General features: G+C 63.4%; 1 protein-coding gene across 5 annotated transcripts in view; it reads left to right on the top strand.

Moving 5' to 3' along the window:
• The window catches only part of CELSR2 (cadherin EGF LAG seven-pass G-type receptor 2), a 30,750-nt gene extending 14,886 nt beyond the window's left edge, over positions 1-15,864 (top strand). Inside the window, exons 13-35 of one of the 5 annotated variants that reach the window (XM_032132947.1) lie at positions 91-232; positions 668-788; positions 976-1,159; positions 1,575-1,676; positions 2,348-2,442; positions 2,523-2,732; positions 3,614-3,797; positions 4,555-4,698; positions 5,229-5,466; positions 5,842-6,027; positions 6,998-7,124; positions 8,111-8,311; positions 8,808-8,982; positions 9,919-10,031; positions 10,112-10,188; positions 10,996-11,122; positions 11,636-11,752; positions 11,835-11,965; positions 12,465-12,553; positions 12,644-12,787; positions 13,325-13,531; positions 13,604-13,832; positions 15,241-15,864. In XM_032132947.1, the coding sequence (XP_031988838.1) occupies positions 91-232; positions 668-788; positions 976-1,159; positions 1,575-1,676; positions 2,348-2,442; positions 2,523-2,732; positions 3,614-3,797; positions 4,555-4,698; positions 5,229-5,466; positions 5,842-6,027; positions 6,998-7,124; positions 8,111-8,311; positions 8,808-8,982; positions 9,919-10,031; positions 10,112-10,188; positions 10,996-11,122; positions 11,636-11,752; positions 11,835-11,965; positions 12,465-12,553; positions 12,644-12,787; positions 13,325-13,531; positions 13,604-13,832; positions 15,241-15,262 (3,365 nt within the window). In that variant the 3' untranslated portion in view covers positions 15,263-15,864. Of the gene's footprint in view, positions 1-90; positions 233-667; positions 789-975; positions 1,160-1,574; positions 1,677-2,347; positions 2,443-2,522; positions 2,733-3,613; positions 3,798-4,554; positions 4,699-5,228; positions 5,467-5,841; positions 6,028-6,997; positions 7,125-8,110; positions 8,312-8,807; positions 8,983-9,918; positions 10,032-10,111; positions 10,189-10,995; positions 11,123-11,635; positions 11,753-11,834; positions 11,966-12,464; positions 12,788-13,324; positions 13,532-13,603; positions 13,833-15,007; positions 15,046-15,240 lie in introns of those variants that run through there. The other 4 variants (XM_032132948.1, XM_032132946.1, XM_032132949.1 and 1 more) reach the window with 4 other exon arrangements.
• The last annotated feature ends 65 nt before the right edge of the window (positions 15,865-15,929 follow it).

The raw sequence follows: 15,929 nt of genomic DNA, 5'->3' as shown, positions 1-15,929 counted from the left end.
CACTGTCACCCCTGGGCACTGCCCCTCACCCCCATCCCTGTCCCTCATCACTGTCCCCTGTTGTTGTCCCCAATCCTGTCCCGTGCCCAGGGTACTTCGGTGACAGCTGTGTCAGTGCCTGTGCCCTGGACCCCTGCGAGCCTCCAGGCACCTGCACCCGCCGCCCGGGCACGGCCTCCGGCTATGCCTGTCACTGTCCCCCAGGCACCTTCGGGGCCCTCTGCCAGCACCGGTTGGTGACACTTGCGGGGCACACGCATGTGCCAGGGGGGCACAGAGCACTCGGGGGGAAAGGGGGTGGTGCTGCGAGGGACACCAGGGGCGGGGGTGGGGTGAGAGGAGGGTGGGCATATGGGCAAGGTGAGTGTGCAAGGGGCATGATGTGCTTGCAAGAGCTGTGGTGGGTGTGCAAACGGCAGGGGGAGCCTGGAAAGGGCACGGTGGCTGTGCAAGAGCTGGGGTGAGTGTGCAGGGGTCACTGTGGATAGAAAGTGGCACAGGGGGGGTGCAAGGGGCACTGTGTGGGTACAGGTGGTACTGTGAGGGTACAAGTGGCCATGTGGGTGTGCAAGGGGCAGTGTGGGTGTACAAGGGGCCACGTGAGTGTACAAGTGGCACTGTGCGGGTACCCTGGCATGGTGCCCGAGTGCCAGCCCCCGTGTCCCAGGGAGGCGCAGCCGTGCCCGCGGGGGTGGTGGGGACACCCCACGTGCGGCCCCTGCAGCTGTGACGTCACCCACGGCTTCGACCCAGACTGCAACAAGACCACGGGAGAGTGTCGCTGCAAGGTGGGACCTGCCAGCCCTTGTCACCTCCCCTGCCAACCCCGCCATCCTCCTGTCACCCCTCTGTTGCCCCTGTCACCCCATCACCTCCCTGTTACCCCCCATCACGCCCCTGGCACCCCCCCAGTCACCTCCCTGTCACCCCCTGTCACCCCACCCCCGTGCCTTCAGTAACCCTGTGTCCCCCCAGGACAACCACTACCGCCCTCCTGGAGGGGACACATGCCACCCCTGTGAGTGTTACCCCACTGGGTCACTGTCACGCCGCTGCGACGCCACCACCGGACAGTGTCCCTGCAAAGCTGGTGTCATCGGCCGCCACTGTGACCGCTGTGACAACCCCTTCGCTGAGGTGACAGCCAGCGGCTGCGAAGGTGGGGGACTGTCAACTTGTGTCACCCTGTGCTACCCTGAGTGCCCACCATCACCCTGCTGTCACCCTCCATTACTCTCTGTCACCTTGTGTCACCTTGCATCACCCTGTGTCACCATCAGTGCCAGTGACCAGGTACTGCTGTCATCTGCCGTCACCTTGTCGCCCTGCATCACACCATTGTCACATTGCATCCCCTTGTGTCAACCCACTGTCACCCTGTGTCACGCTGCTGTCACCCTATTTTCACCCTGTGTGATCCTTTTGTCACCCTGCTCTGCCACTGCTGTCACCCTGCTGTTACCCTGTGTTACCCTTTTTCACCCGGGGTTCCAGTGACCAGGTGCCACTGCCACCCTACTGTCACACTGTGTCACCCTGCATCCCCCATTTTGATGCCCCATTGTGCCCTGCAGTGAACTACGACAGCTGTCCCCGGGCCATCGAGGCCAGCATCTGGTGGCCCCGCACGCGGTTTGGGCTGCCAGCCACAGCCCCCTGCCCCAAGGGCTCTGTGGGTACGTGGGGACATGGGGACAGGGTGGGAGTGGCACTGGGCACACTGCCAGAATGGGGCTGTGTGACACAGCAGTGACATCACTGGGATGGGGCTGAGAGGGGGTGACACCACCGTGGCATCGCTGGGGTGGTACAGGGAGGTGACACCATGGTGGCACTGCTGGGATGGGATGGTGACACCAGTGTGTCATGGTGGTGGCACCAGTTGGATGGAGCTGGGGTGGGGTGGCACCATGGGGCATCACTGGGACAGGGCAGGGAGGTGATACTGTAGTGGCATTATTGGGTTGGTACAGGGAGGTGACACTGTGGTGGCACTGCTAGGATGGGTTAGGGGTGGTGACACCTTGGTGGCACCACCGAGATGGAGTGGGGGTGACACAAGTGTGGACTTGTGGAGATGAGGCTGGGGCTGCCGCTCTGGTGTCACTGCAGAGACTGTGACACTGGTGGCATCACTGGGACAGGACTTGGGGCTGCCATGGTGGTGTCACGGGGGGGTGGCACAGGAGTGTGACACTGATGGCACAGCTGGGAGAGGGCTGGGAGCACCCCTCTGGTGTCACTGTGGGGTGGAGTAGGAGTGTGACACTGGTGGCACTGCTGGCATGCTGTGAGTCGAGGCTGCCCCATTGTCCCCGTGGTGCCACTCAATGTCCCCATCCCACAGGCACAGCACTGCGCCACTGTGATGAGCACAAGGGCTGGCTGCCCCCCAACCTCTTCAACTGTAGCGCACTGGCCTTTGCCGCCCTGCGCCCCTGGGTGAGCTGGGGGGACACCAGGGACAGCCACGGGACGGTGCCACTGGGGCCCTCCTGACTCTGTGTGTGTCCCCCCCCAAGGCAGAGCAGCTGGTGGGCAACGAGTCCCGGTGGGATGCAGGGCAGTCCCGGCGCGTGGCGCTGGCACTGCGCGAGGCGATGCGTGGGGCCCGCGGGTACTTTGGCAGCGACGTGCACCTGGCGTACCGGCTGGCAGGGGCCCTGCTGCGCCATGAGAGCCGCCAGCGTGGCTTCCGCCTCGCTGCCACCCAGGACGTGCACTTTACCGAGGTGGGCACGAGGCCCAGGGATGGGGACATGCCTGGAGGGGGGGAATGGGAGAAGCGGAAAGAAGTTGGGATGATGAGCACCCTCATGGGGAGGGGTGTGGGTGCGTGAGCCCAGACACTGGGGTGATGGGCATCCTTGTGGGGAGGGGGATGGGGGTGGGAGATCAGATACCAGAGTGATGGACCCCCACCTAAGCGGGCAGAAGAGCAGATGCCAGGGTGATGGGCAGTGATGTGTGTGGGAGGTGTTGGTTCAGGAACCTGGATGCTAGGGTGATGGGCACCTGCCTGGGGAGGGGAACTGGGGAAGGAGGCCAGACGGTGGGGTGGTGGGCACCCTCGTGGTCAGGGATGTGGGTGCAAGAGCCCACATGCCAGAGTGATGGGCACCCTCATGGGGAGGGATATTGGGGCAGGAGAGCAGATGCCAGGGTGACGGGCATGGGAAGGGAGGTAGAGGGAGAAGCAAAAGTGGTTGGTGACCCTTGTCAGGAGGGGCATGTTGGGGCAGATGGTCAGACATGGGGGTGGATGGGCGCCTGCATGGGGAGGGGGGAGGTGCTGGTGCAGGAACCTGGCTGCCAGGGTGGATGGCACCCACCTGGGAAGGGTATTGGTGAGGGAGCCCATGCATCAGGGTGGTGGGCACCCACCTAGAGAGGAATGTTGGTGTAGGAGGTCTGATGCCAGGGTGGTGGGCACCCGTGAGCAGTGGGTGTTGGTGTGGCTCGGGGTGCACCCTCAACTTTGTGGGGGTACAGCACCCCCGTTCCCCACTGTCAGTGCCAGGGTGCCCCAGCTACAGAGCCCTGCAGAGGAGGTTGGGGACCCCCTGCCCCAGAGTGCCAGCTCCCAGTGCCACGACCGCTACTGTGCCCCCAGAACCTGCTGCGGGTGGGCAGCGCTCTGCTGGACGCGGGGAACAAGCGGCACTGGGAGCTGATCCAGCAAACAGAGGGTGGCACGGCCCAGCTGCTGCGGCACTTTGAGGAGTACGCACGAGCCCTGGCATGGAACATGCCCCAGACCTACCTCAGCCCCTTCACCATTGTCACCCCTAACATCGGTCAGTGGGGACATGCGTGGCCGGAGGGCTGTGAGAGGGGTATCTGCCCGGGGACATGGGCACGCTGGGGACACGTGTGTGCCTGGGGACACGCGTGTGCCCTTGGTGTGGTGCTGGGGACATGGGCATGGGTGTGCCTGGGGACATGTGTGTGCTCAGGGGATGTGTGTGTGCTGGGGACATGGACACGTGTCTGGGAACACAGACACGTACATACCTGGAGTATGTGTGTGCCTGGGGACGTGTGTGCAAAAGGACATACATGTGCTGGGAGCATGGATACATGTGTGTACCTGGGAACACGTGCTGGGGACATGGACATTCGTGTGTCTGGGAAATGTGTCCTGTGGAACATGGGTGTGTCTAGAGGCACGTGTGTGCCCCTGGGGACATGAGCTGTGTTCTGTGTGTCCCAGGGTTGATGGGTGCTGGGGTCAGTGGGTGCTGGGGTCCATGTGCCCGAGGGTTGGTGACTGCTGGTGTCTGTGGGTGTATGGATTCATTGCTCTGGGGTTGTTGGATGCCAGGGTCAGTGGGTGCTGGAGTCTGTGTGCCCCGGGATCCATGGCTCTGGGGTTGGTGTGCCCCAGGGTCGGTGGGTGCTGGAGTTGGTTTGTGCCAGGCTTAGTGTGTCCTGGGATTAGTGAATGCAGAGGTTGGTGTGCCCTGGGGTTGGTGGGTGCCGGGGTCTCTGTGCCCCAGGCTTGCTGGGTGCCATGCCATGCCATGCCATGCCGTGGGTGACATGGTGCCACAGTGGTGTCGGTGGTGCGGCTGGACAAGAGCAGCTTTGCGGGTGCCCGCTTGCCGCGGTATGAGGCGCTGCGGGGGGAGAAGCCCCCGGACCTGGAGACAACCGTCATCCTGCCCGACAGCATCTTCTGGCCCCCCGAGGACAGGCGTGAGTTCGGGGTGTAGCACGGACAGGGGGCAGGGTTAGGGACCCACTTGGGTCTGGCAGAGCTCGGGGAGCCCCCCATTTGGCCATGGGGACGTGGCACAGCTGGGGACCCTGGCTTGGGCTGGCAGGGATGGGAGAACCCCAGAATGCCCATGGGCTGACAGGGTTGGGAATCCCAGTTCCACCATGGGGACCCCAGTGTGGCCATGGGGCTGGTGGTTTGGGACCCCCGGATGGGGCTGGCATGGCTGGGGACCCTGGTAAGGAGGCAAGGACCAGGGACCCCAGGATGGCATCAGAGATCCTGGTGTGGCCATGGCAGTGGGCAGGGTTGGTGACACAAGTGTGACCATGGGGACCTCACTGTGGCCATGGGGACCCCGGTGTGGACATGGGGACCCCTGGAGCTGGAAGGGTTGGGGGAACCTTGTTGTGGTCATGGTACTGGCAGAGTTGGGGACTCCAGGGTGGCCATGGGGACCCCAGTGGGGTCTCAGAGCACCATGCTACCCCCTGCCCGTGGCCCCCAGGCCCCTCAACTGGGCATGGGCAGGCACCGCAGGGCACAGGTGGGCAGGAGGAGAAGGAGGAGGATGAAGCAGGCGAAGAGGAGGAGGAGGACGAGGAGGAGGCAGGGATGACTGTGGTGACCCGGCACAAGCGCCACCCATCCCTGGGTGAGGGCCAGGCCATCGCCAGCGTCATCATCTACCGCACCCTGGCCAGTCTCCTGCCCCAGCACTTCGACACCGACAAGCGCAGCCTCCGGTGCCACTGGGGATGGGGGCATGGGGGGAACAGGAGGGGAACAGGGAGGGCATGCGGGGCTGGGGGTGGCACATGGGGTGCCAGGGCAAAGCCAAGCATCTGGGCGGTATAGGGAGATGGGGACAGGGGTGTCCCAAGGGATCCCAGGGGAGGGATGGAAAAGGGAGCACATGGGGTGCCCAAGGATGGGGGGCACAGGGTTGGAGGGGGGGCTCAAGAGATGCCCAAGGATGGTGCCCATGGGGTGCCCAAAAGTGGGGGCACAGGGGAGAAAGGGGTGCCCTCATGGCGTCTGTGTGGTGCCAGGGCACTCTGTGGCACCAAGGTGGGTTTTGGGATGCCCTGAGTGGGCTCCCTGACCCCAGTGCCCCCCAGGGTGCCCAAGCGCCCCGTCATCAACACACCGGTGGTGAGCATCAGTGTGCACGCGGGGGGCGCGGGTGGCGTGGGGGGCACGGGGACGCCCCGGGCGCTGGCCAAGCCTGTCACCCTCCAGTTCCGGCTGCTGGAGACCCAGGAGCGCTCCAAGCCCATCTGCGTCTTCTGGAACCACTCCCTGCGGTGAGGGCGGGTCAGAGGACACCCCAGGGGTGACAGGGACATCCTGGGGCACAGGGACATCCCAGAGGAAAGGGACATGGGATTGAGGATGGGAACACCTTGGGGAACTCCAGGGGAACAAGGGATCTCCCCAGGGAGACGGGACATGGGGATAAGGACACCCAGGGGAACAGAGGATATCCCAGGGAACACCCTGGGGGGATGGGGACACCTTGGGGAGTCAGGGACAACTTGGGTGGACACAGACACGCTGAGATAACAGGGGACATGGGACACACCAGGGGAACAGGGAGCACCCTGGGGGGACAGGGACCATGGAAATGGGGACACCCCAGGGAGATGGGGACACCTCAGAGGGGACAGGGGAGATGGACTGGGGACACCCCAAGGAGATGAGGACACTCCTGGGGGATAGGGATCATGGCGACTGGAACATCCCATGGAGACAGGGGACATAGTAACAGGGATAGGGACACCTTGAGGAGACAGCAGACATGGGAATAGGGACACCTCAAGGGGACAGAGGACATCCAGAGGGGACAGGGCAGGATGGACGCCCCAGTGTCCCCGAGGGTCATGGGTGAGTAACACGGGAACAGGACATGAGGGGGCAGCTCTGACCCTGGTGGGTGTCAGGGATGGGGGGTGTCCCCAAATGGAGGGGTGTTCCCGGGTGAGTGTCCCTGGTGGGTGAGTGTCCCCAGGTGGCAGCGGGTGTCTCTGCTGGGTGGAAAGATGTCCCAGTGGGTGGGTGGGTGTTATCTGTGGATGTACCTGGTGAATGCGTGTCCCTGTGGGAGGGTGACCCCAAGTGGGTGTCCCTGGTGCGTGTGTCCCTGGTGGGTGTTCGGGTGCGTGACCCCTTGGATGGGTGTCCTGGGTCGGGTGCGTGTCCCTGGGTGAGGGTGGATGTCCCCGGTGGGTGTCCTGGCGGGTGTCCCGGCCTGTGTCACCCTGTGGCGCTGTGCAGGGCGGGCGGTGCAGGGGGCTGGTCAGCACGAGGCTGCGAAGTCACCTTCCGCAACCGGAGCCACGTCAGCTGCCAGTGCCACCATCTGACCAGCTTTGCCGTCCTCATGGACATCTCCCGCCGAGAGGTGGGGACATAGCGGGACACGGAGGGGTGCATGGGGACACAGGGAGACAGATGGGACACAGGGGACGTGGAGGGACACACAGCGACCCTGGGGCACGGAATGACTCAGGGTCAGGGCCCTGGTGGGGACATAGCGGTGGATGGAGACACACGCAGACAAAGGGCACAGGGTGTGAGGCGGTGCCAGGCACGGGGGCGTGGCGTTTAACAAAAGGGGAGGGACAGGGATAGGAGGGGCTTGGCAGAATGGGAGGGGGCTAGTGGGGCAGAGTCAGGGTGGAGGTGTGCGTGCTCATAGAGGTGGGACTGAGAAAAGTGGGTGGGACTTAAGTGGGGTGGGGCTAAATCCAAGGGACATGCCTAAATCCAGTGGGTGGGGCTCCCTTGGGACAGAGCTAAGTGGGATGGGCGGGGCTCATCCCAGTCAGGATGAGTGGGATTCCAGTGGGTGGAGCTGAGCAGGCTGGGCCTGTCGGTCTCCAAGGGGCAGAGCTGATGTGGGTGGGGTTACAGGAGGTGGTGCAGGCGTGTTTTCACGGGGTGTGGCTGAGTGATGTGGGCAGGCTTTCCTGGGGCGGGGTTGAATTTTGTGGGTGGGGTTACGAGAGGTGTGGTCAGCGCTGTGGGTGTGGCTTCAGGGGCAGGGTCGAGTGCAGTAGGTGGGGTTGAAAGGGGCTGAGGGATGTGGGTGGGATTTTGAGGGCTGGGGTTGAGTGGTATTGGAGAGGTTTAAAGGGGTAGAGCTACACAACACGTGTAGAGGGGTGGAGTTTTGAGGGTCATGGTTGAAGTGCTGTGACTTTCAAAGGGTGGCGGGGCTGAATAATGTGAGCAGCACTTCCCATTGGGCTGTGCATTGGGGCCGGGACTTCCCAGGCCCAGGGACTGATTGCTTTGTAAGGGGGGCCATGTCTCTGTTGATGGGAGGTTCTGGGGGGACGTGCCCACTGAGCACATGCCTGACACATGCCGATCCTGGTGCTGCAGAACGGGGAGGTGCTGCCGCTGGCAGCGCTCACCTACGGCTCACTGGGCGTGGGCCTGGCGGGGCTGGCGCTGGTGGTCCTGGCCCTGGGGACCCTGAGGCAGCTGCGCTCCAATCGCCACAGCATTCGCCGGCACGGTGCAGCTGCGCTGCTCCTTGCACAGCTCGTCTTCCTGCTTGGCATCAACCAGGCCGATATCCCGGTGTGTGGGGAAAGGGGGCTGGGAAAGGAGGGAAGGAGTGGTGATCACTGGGAAGGGCTGGTTAGGGGATCTGCTGCCTTTGAATGGTCTGGGTTGGTGGGGCTGAAATGGGTGGGGTAAGGAGTGGGCAGGGCCATGGTGGGCTGGGCCTAAGGGGCGGGATCGAATCGACGGGGGGGCTATAATGGGGTGGGGTCTGTCAAAGGGGTGGTGATCCCAAGGGGTGGAGTCTGTATAAAGGGGTGGGGCTGATAAAAGGGGTGAGGCTCCCAAAGGGGTGGATGTTATCAAAGTGGTTGGCTCTCGAGGGGGTGGGGCACTCAAGGGGTGAGGCCTATAAAAGGAGTGGGACCTTTTAGAGGGGTGTGACTTCAACAGGGGAATAATCTCTCAAAGGGGGTGGAACTCAGGGGGTTGCGCATGTGGTTGGATGGGCGGGGCTGTGAGCATGGCCAGGGCATGGGGCCGTGGGCTGGCAGTGACGGGGCGGGTGCAGCTGGCGTGCACGGTGGTGGCCATCCTGCTGCAGTTCCTGTACCTGAGCGCGGTGGGCTGGGCGCTGCTGGAGGCGCTGCACCTGTACCGGCGCCGCAGCGAACCCCGTCATGTCGACCGAGGGCCCATGCGCTTCTACCACGTGCTGGGCTGGGGACTGCCTGCCTTCATCACTGGTGAGCCCTGCTGTGGAACCCTGCCCTCATTCTGCCCCCACCCCCTGGGCCGCCAGCTGGGTGGAGCACACCTCCACCTGGGTCAACACATTCTGGTGGCTACACAGCCCTGAATCCCTCTCCCCCAGTCAATTTGATGCATGGTGGGGTCTTATTTCCATGTGTAACTCCACCCCCAGAATACAGCCCCCCCGCCCCCCCATGCATCTTTACCAACATAGCCACACCCCTGGATATAACCCTGCCTCCAACAGGATAGCCATGCCCAATCCAAAACAGCCCCACCCCAAGAGTTTAGCTCCACCCTGATGGTTTTAGACACACCCAGAGTCACAGCCCTGTCCTCATCATCAGACCCTGTCCCCAAGATTTTAGACAGGCCCCTGGATCAATAATCCTACCCTCATCCATCATAGCTCTGCCCCCAAATTTTCAGACGCACCCCCAGGGTCATAGCCCTATCCCAAAGAGTATGACCCTGGCCCAACATTTTATCCCCACCCCAGGAGTTTAGGGTTCCCCACCCTCATCCATCATATCTCCACCCCAAGAGCATCTTTCCCAGCCTCTTCAACATGCCTCCAGGGCCATAGCTCTTCTCCATCAATCATAGTCAGACACTCCCCAGGATCTTAGCCCTGCCCTCATCAGCATAGCCCCACGCCAAGAGCATAGACCTGTAATAACCCCTTAGACAAGCCCCCCGTGCCCTATCCCTGCTCTCACCAACATTGCCGCATGCCCAAGGGCTTAGACCCACCTCATTTGCACAGCGCCGTCTTTACCCAGCGTAGCCACACTCCCAAGAGCAGCACCTTCTCGCCAGCCCTGTGCCATCCACGTGCCGTTCCGTGCCCCGTCCTGCCATAGCCCCAGCCCTCCCACCGTAGCCCCCTGCCTCCTCTTATAGCCCCGCCCCTGACCTCTCCTTTGCAGGGCTGGCGGTGGGGCTGGACCCCGAGGGCTACGGGAACCCCGACTTCTGCTGGCTGGCCCTGCACGACAGCCTGGTGTGGAGCCTGGCTGGGCCCTGCGCTGCTGCCCTCGCTGTGCGTATGGGGCTGGGCGCCGGGGAGAGCGGGAGACCCCCACTCACCCTGCTCACTCCCGGCACCCCCTGCACCCCCAGGTCGGCATCTTCTTCCTGGTGCTGGCGGCCAGGGCCACCTGTGCCACCCCCCAGGGCTTCCAGAAAAAGGGCTCAGCGTGAGTCACCCAGGCAGGGTCACCCACGGGGGGCAGGGGACACTGGGGGGATGAGGTTGCCCAAGGGGGCATGGGAGGTTGGGGCACCCATGACGGGCACAGAGGGTTGGAGCACCCATAGAGGCTAGGAGGGCACCCATGGGGGCCTGGCCTTTTGGGGAATCTGCAGAGAGCAGGGAGGTACAGGAGGGACTGGGGCACCCATGGGGGGCAGGAGGGGACTGGGGTGCCTATGAGGGGTAGGAGGGGACAGTGGGGGCTGGGGCATCTATAGGGGCAGACGGGCACAGGGCAGCCATGGGGAGGTAGAGGGGCATGGACAACGGGGGTACAGGGGGCTGGAGTGCCAATGGGGGGCATGGGAGAATGGGAGGTTGGGGTAGCTGTGGAGGGCAGGGGGGCACAGGAAGGACCAGGACACCCATGGTGGGTAGGGGGATATAGAGGTCTGGGGCATCTATGGAGGGCAGGGGGCATCAAGGGCAGAGGCACCCATGGGGGCCTGAGGGGGTCAGGGGAGATTGGGGCATCTGGGGAGGGCAGGGGGACACAGAGCACCCATGGGGAGGCAGAAGGGCATTGGGGGCAAGGGGCACAGGGGGCTGGGGTTAGGCTGGGCCCACAGGGAATCAGGGGGGCACGGGGGGCTGGAGCACCCATGGATAGCAGAGTGGGTCAGGTGAGGGTTGGGGCATATGGGCAGGAGGGGGCTGTGAGGGGCTGGGGCAACCCTGGGGGGCAGAAGTACAGAGGGCTGTGACATGAGATGTCATTGGGGTGACACTGGGCTGCTGTTGGGTTGCCCAGGTCTGGGGTGCGCACGGCTGCGGTCCTGCTGGCCATGCCCAGCCTGGCCTGGCTTCTGGCCCTGCTCTCAGTCAACAGTGACACATTGCTCTGTCACTACCTGTTCGCTGCCTCCAACTGCCTCCAGGTCAGTGGGGACCCCCAAAACACACACCCCGAGACCCCCAAAACACACACCCCTGGGACCTCCAGAGCTACCACCCCTGGGACCACCAAAGACTCCAGAACCCCAAAGCCTCCACCCCTGGGACTTCTGGAGACCCCAGAGCCCCCTGAACCTCCCACGCTTGGAACCTCCAGGCTCCCACACCTATTTGTGGGGCACCCAATGGGCACAGAGGGGTCCTTTGCCATATGCAGGGCACTAAGGGGAGGCACCCAGTGTGTATGGGGCACCTCAACCACTCCGTGGTGCCCATGGGGGGCACCCAGTGCATATGGGGGTCCCTCATCCTGTCTGAGATATCAATGGGGGGCACCTAGTGGGTATGGGGGGACCCTCATTCTCTTTGCAGTGCCAGTGGGATGCACCTAGTCTGGATGGTGACCCCTTGACATGTCTGGGGTGCTGCTGGGGTCCTCCCAGGCTGTACACACCCCTACTTGTCCCCCCTGCCCACATGCCCCCCTCTCTGCCCAGGGGCCCCTCATCTTCCTGTCCTGCGTGGTGCTGAGCAAGGAGGTGCGGAGGAGCCTCCGCCTGAGCTGTGCCCGCTGCCACCATCCACCGCTGGCCACCAAGGCCACCCTGACCCCCGTGAGTGCTGGGGGACACGGGGGGTGCTGGGTAGCAAAGGGCAGCTCCTGCCATGGCTATGACGTCCCTGTGCCCTTGGCAGGCCTATGGCGGGGACAGCACATACGTGGCAGGGCGGCTATATGCCCCCCCAGGTGGAGGGTCCTCGGGGTCCCTGCACAGCACTGCACGCTCGGGCAAGAGCCACCACAGCTACATCCCCTTCGTGCGGCGGTACTGGGCACAGCAGGGGCCGGGGCATGGGTTTTGTAGGGGTCCTGGGCTGGCGTGGCACTGGGATGAGAGGATGGAATGGTGGGGTGGCAGGGTGCTGGGGTGGTTGAGTGGTGGGTTGGTGGGGTGGCAGGGTGGTATGGCATGGGGGTATTGGGATGGCAGGATGGTGGGTGGTGGGGTGACATGGTGTGGGGGTGTTGGGATGGCTGGGTGGTGGGGCAGTGGCATGGTTGCATGGCAGTACAGTGGCAGGGTGGCATCCAGATGGAGTGGTGAGGTGGCAGAGTGGGGGGTTGAGGGGGTGGTGGGGTGAGGAGGTGGCAGGGGTAGGTGGCAGGGTGATGGACATCAGGGTGGTAGGTGTCAGTGGATATTGGTGGGTGTTGGGGTGTCAGTGGATATTGTGTCAGTGGGTTGGTGTCAGCCAGCGGGTGACAGTGGATGATGGGTGTTCACGGGGGGGGGTCAGGTGCTGATGAGTAATGTGTCCCTGCAGGGAGGACTCAGGGCTGGTGGGCAGCCCTGGGCCAGTGCCACTGCCCGAGCCTGGGGGGCTCTTTCTTGATGCCCAGGACCAGCCCGAGGGTATGGCCCCACCTATAGGGCAAGTGTGCCCAGCCTTGGCCCAGGGGGCAGGAGGTGTCCCTGGGCATCCCCTGACCCGTGACCCCTCAGAGCACGACACGGACTCAGACAGTGACCTGTCCCTGGATGACCCAAGTGGCTCCTACGGCTCCACACATTCCTCTGACAGCGAGGATGAGGCCCCCCGCAGCTGGGACCCCCTGCCCGGAGCCCCCCCGGGTCCCCCCAGCCCTGGTAACACCCCCAGGGGGCAGCCAGTGGAGATGGGGCATCTTCAACCTGGCTGGGTGCTGATGGGGGGGCACCCAATGGGTTGGGGGAGGTCCCTTGCCTTATCCAGGATGCTGATGGGGGGCACCTGCTGTGGATAGGGGTCCCTTGTCCAGTAGGGGGTGGTGATGGGGACACTGAATGGATTTGGTGGGGGGTCCCTCATCTTGGCTGGGTCCTGATGCAGGGGGCACCCAGTGAACACAGGATCCCCTGTCCAGCCTGGGGTGCTGATAGGGACACAGTGGGTGTAGTGGGTATGGGGGAGAGGGTCCCTTGTCCAGTCTGGGGTGGTGATGGGGGACACCTAAAAGGTTTGGGTTAGGGTGATGGGCACCCAGGGAAGAAGGGTAGCCCCTTGTCCACTCTGGGGTGTGGATGGGACTGACACAATGGGTTTGGGTGCATCCCTCACCCTGACTATGCGCTGATGAGGGCACCCAGTCAGGACGGGGTGGGGTCCCTGGCTCTGCCTGTCCCAGCTTCCTTCCTTCTCCGCAGGTGACCCCCTGGTGCCCCCGGGGTGCCCATACTGGCCAGGGGAGTTTGTGACGACAGCAAGCGAGAGTGAGGGACCAGGAGGCAGCGAGGGGCTTCGAGTGCAGCCGGCAGGGGGCCAGGGACACCCCTGGGGCGACCCCCCCCGGCCCAACGGCGAGGCACTCCCCAGGGACCCCCTGCTGCTGCCCCTACCCCACCCCCACAAAGGTACGGGCTGCCATGGCAGGAGGGGGCACTCCAAATCTGCCCCCCCCCCCATGGGTGATGCCGCTCCTGCAGGCATCCTGAAGAAGAAGTGCCTGCCCCCCATCAGTGAGCGGGGCAGTGCCCAGCGCCCTGGGCCGCCCCCGCCGCCTCCCGCTGGCACGGCCGCCTCCTCGGGCAGCGACGGAGGGGCCCCCCCAGCCCCCCGGCCTCGGCAGAGCCTCCAGGAGCAGCTCAGCGGCCTCACCCCCATTGCCATGAGCATCCGGACGGGCACCGCTGACGAGGACTCCTCTGGCTCTGAGTGAGTGCCCACCACATCCGAGGGGTGTTCACTGGGGGTTCTTGGGGTGCCAGGGTTCCCTCTGGGCACCCATTGGGTGTGAGGGTGCCCTTGGGGTGCCAGGGTTCCTGTTGGGTAGACAAGCAGTCTAACACCACTTGTTTGGTTCCCCTTGGGTGCCCATCAGGTGCAAGGATGGCTGGGTGCCAGGGTGCCAAGGTTCCTGTTGCACTCTCATTTGGTGCCAGGGTTTCTCTCGGGTGCCCACTGGGTCCAACACTGCTTGTTGGCTGCCCATCAGGTGCCACAGTACTGATTGGACACTTACTGGGTGCAACATTACCTGTCAGGTATTCATCAGGTTTCAGGGTTCCCTTTGGGTGTTCACTGGGTGCCAGGGTGCCCAAAAGGTGCCTTTTGGATGCCCATCAGGTGCAAAGGTTCCTACTTGTTGGGTGCTTATCAGGTCCTAGCAGTCCCTTTGGGCACTCATTGGGTGCCAGGATGCCCATTGGGTGCCCACTGGGTGCCCATCAGGTGTAAGGGTGGTTTTCAGGTGTCCATAGGGTGCAAGAGTAACCGACAGGTGACCATTGGGTGCCAGGATTCCTCTTGGATGCTCATGGGGTACAAGGGTGGCTGTTGGGTGCCTACTGGCCACTAGATGCCCACTGGGTGCTGAGTGTTGAGGTACCCATTGAATACCCATTGGATACCCATTGAACACTCCCTGGGTGCCCATCAGGTCTAACTGCACCCATTGGATGCCCATTGACTGTCCATGGGTGCCCATTGACCACTGGATGCCCATTGTGCATCCATTGACCATTATGTGTCCATTTGGTGCCCATTAACTGTCCACTGGGTGCCTAACGACCTTTGGGTGCGTGCTAGGTGCCCACCAGGTCTAACAGCACCTGTTGGGTGCATGTGAATTGTCCATGAGTGTCCATTGACCACTGGGTGCCCCTTGGGTGTTGGAGTGCCTGTTGGGTGCCCATTGACTATCCAAAGGTGCCTGTTGACCATTGGGTGCCCTTTGGGTGTTGGGGTGCCCGTTGGGGCGCCCAGTGGGTGTTGGGGTGCTCATTGGGTGCTGGGGTGCCCACTGGGTACCCCCTGACCACCTATGGGTGCCCAGGGCAGAGCTAGCATGGCAGCACTAACCCTACTCTTCTCTCCCCCCCACCCCCCAGATTTCTGTTTTTTAATTTTCTCCATTAACCCCACGGGGCTGGGGGGCTCCTGCCCCCCAACCCCCCCCCCCCTCCATCTCTCCCCACAGGCGGGTGCTGGGTGCTGGGGGCCACAGAGGGCAGCCTGGCACCCACCTCCCCCATCACGCATCTGTCTGTCTTGTTTTTTATTCCCCCCCCACCCCCCACTTTGTATCCACCCTCCCCCGTCTGTCCATCCCCCTCCCCACCAGGAGCGACGAGACCTCGATCTAATGGGGACCCACCCAGCGGGCACCCCCTGCACTGTGCCAGGGACACCAGGACAGGGAGGGCACTGGGATAGCGGGGGGCGGTGGGGGCACGAGGATTGGGGAAACATTAGGAGGGGGCAGGGAGCCACAACTCCCCCCCCCCCCCAGTGCACTTTGTATCCTTGCAGGGATTGGCACCTTGCAGGGGTGGCACAGGGTGCCCCTGTTCCCTCCACATGATCACTCCCAGATCCTTTGCCCAGCAGAGGGTTTTATTTAGAAAATACATGAAAATACAAAAAAATGAATTTATAACCCACTTCCCCCATTGTGCCAACCCCCCTTCCTCCCCCCCCCCGGTGCCAACCCCCCCACGCAGGTGCCACCCGCCCCATTGTGCCAACCCCTGCATTATGGGGCCAACTCCCCAGGTGGGGGGCACGTGGAGGGGGGATCAGTTAGGGGTTGCAGGGATGTCTGGGACCTCCCCCCAGGGGTGAGGCTCAGGTGAGGGAACCCAGAGATGGGTGTTGGGGGAGTGAAGGTCCCCTGGGTGCTGGGGGGCATGGGAGGTTTCCTACTGCTGACAGGACCTTTTGTAATTAAATCAAAACCCAATGAAAATGCCTCGGCTCATCCCTGGGGAGGCCCCTGGCTCTGCCACCCCAACCTCAGCTGGTCCCTGAGGG

The sequence above is a fragment of the Corvus moneduloides genome, chromosome 24, assembly GCF_009650955.1.
Source record: "Corvus moneduloides isolate bCorMon1 chromosome 24, bCorMon1.pri, whole genome shotgun sequence".
Classification (NCBI taxonomy): domain Eukaryota; kingdom Metazoa; phylum Chordata; class Aves; order Passeriformes; family Corvidae; genus Corvus; species Corvus moneduloides.
This window is presented reverse-complemented; position numbering and strand designations above follow the sequence as displayed.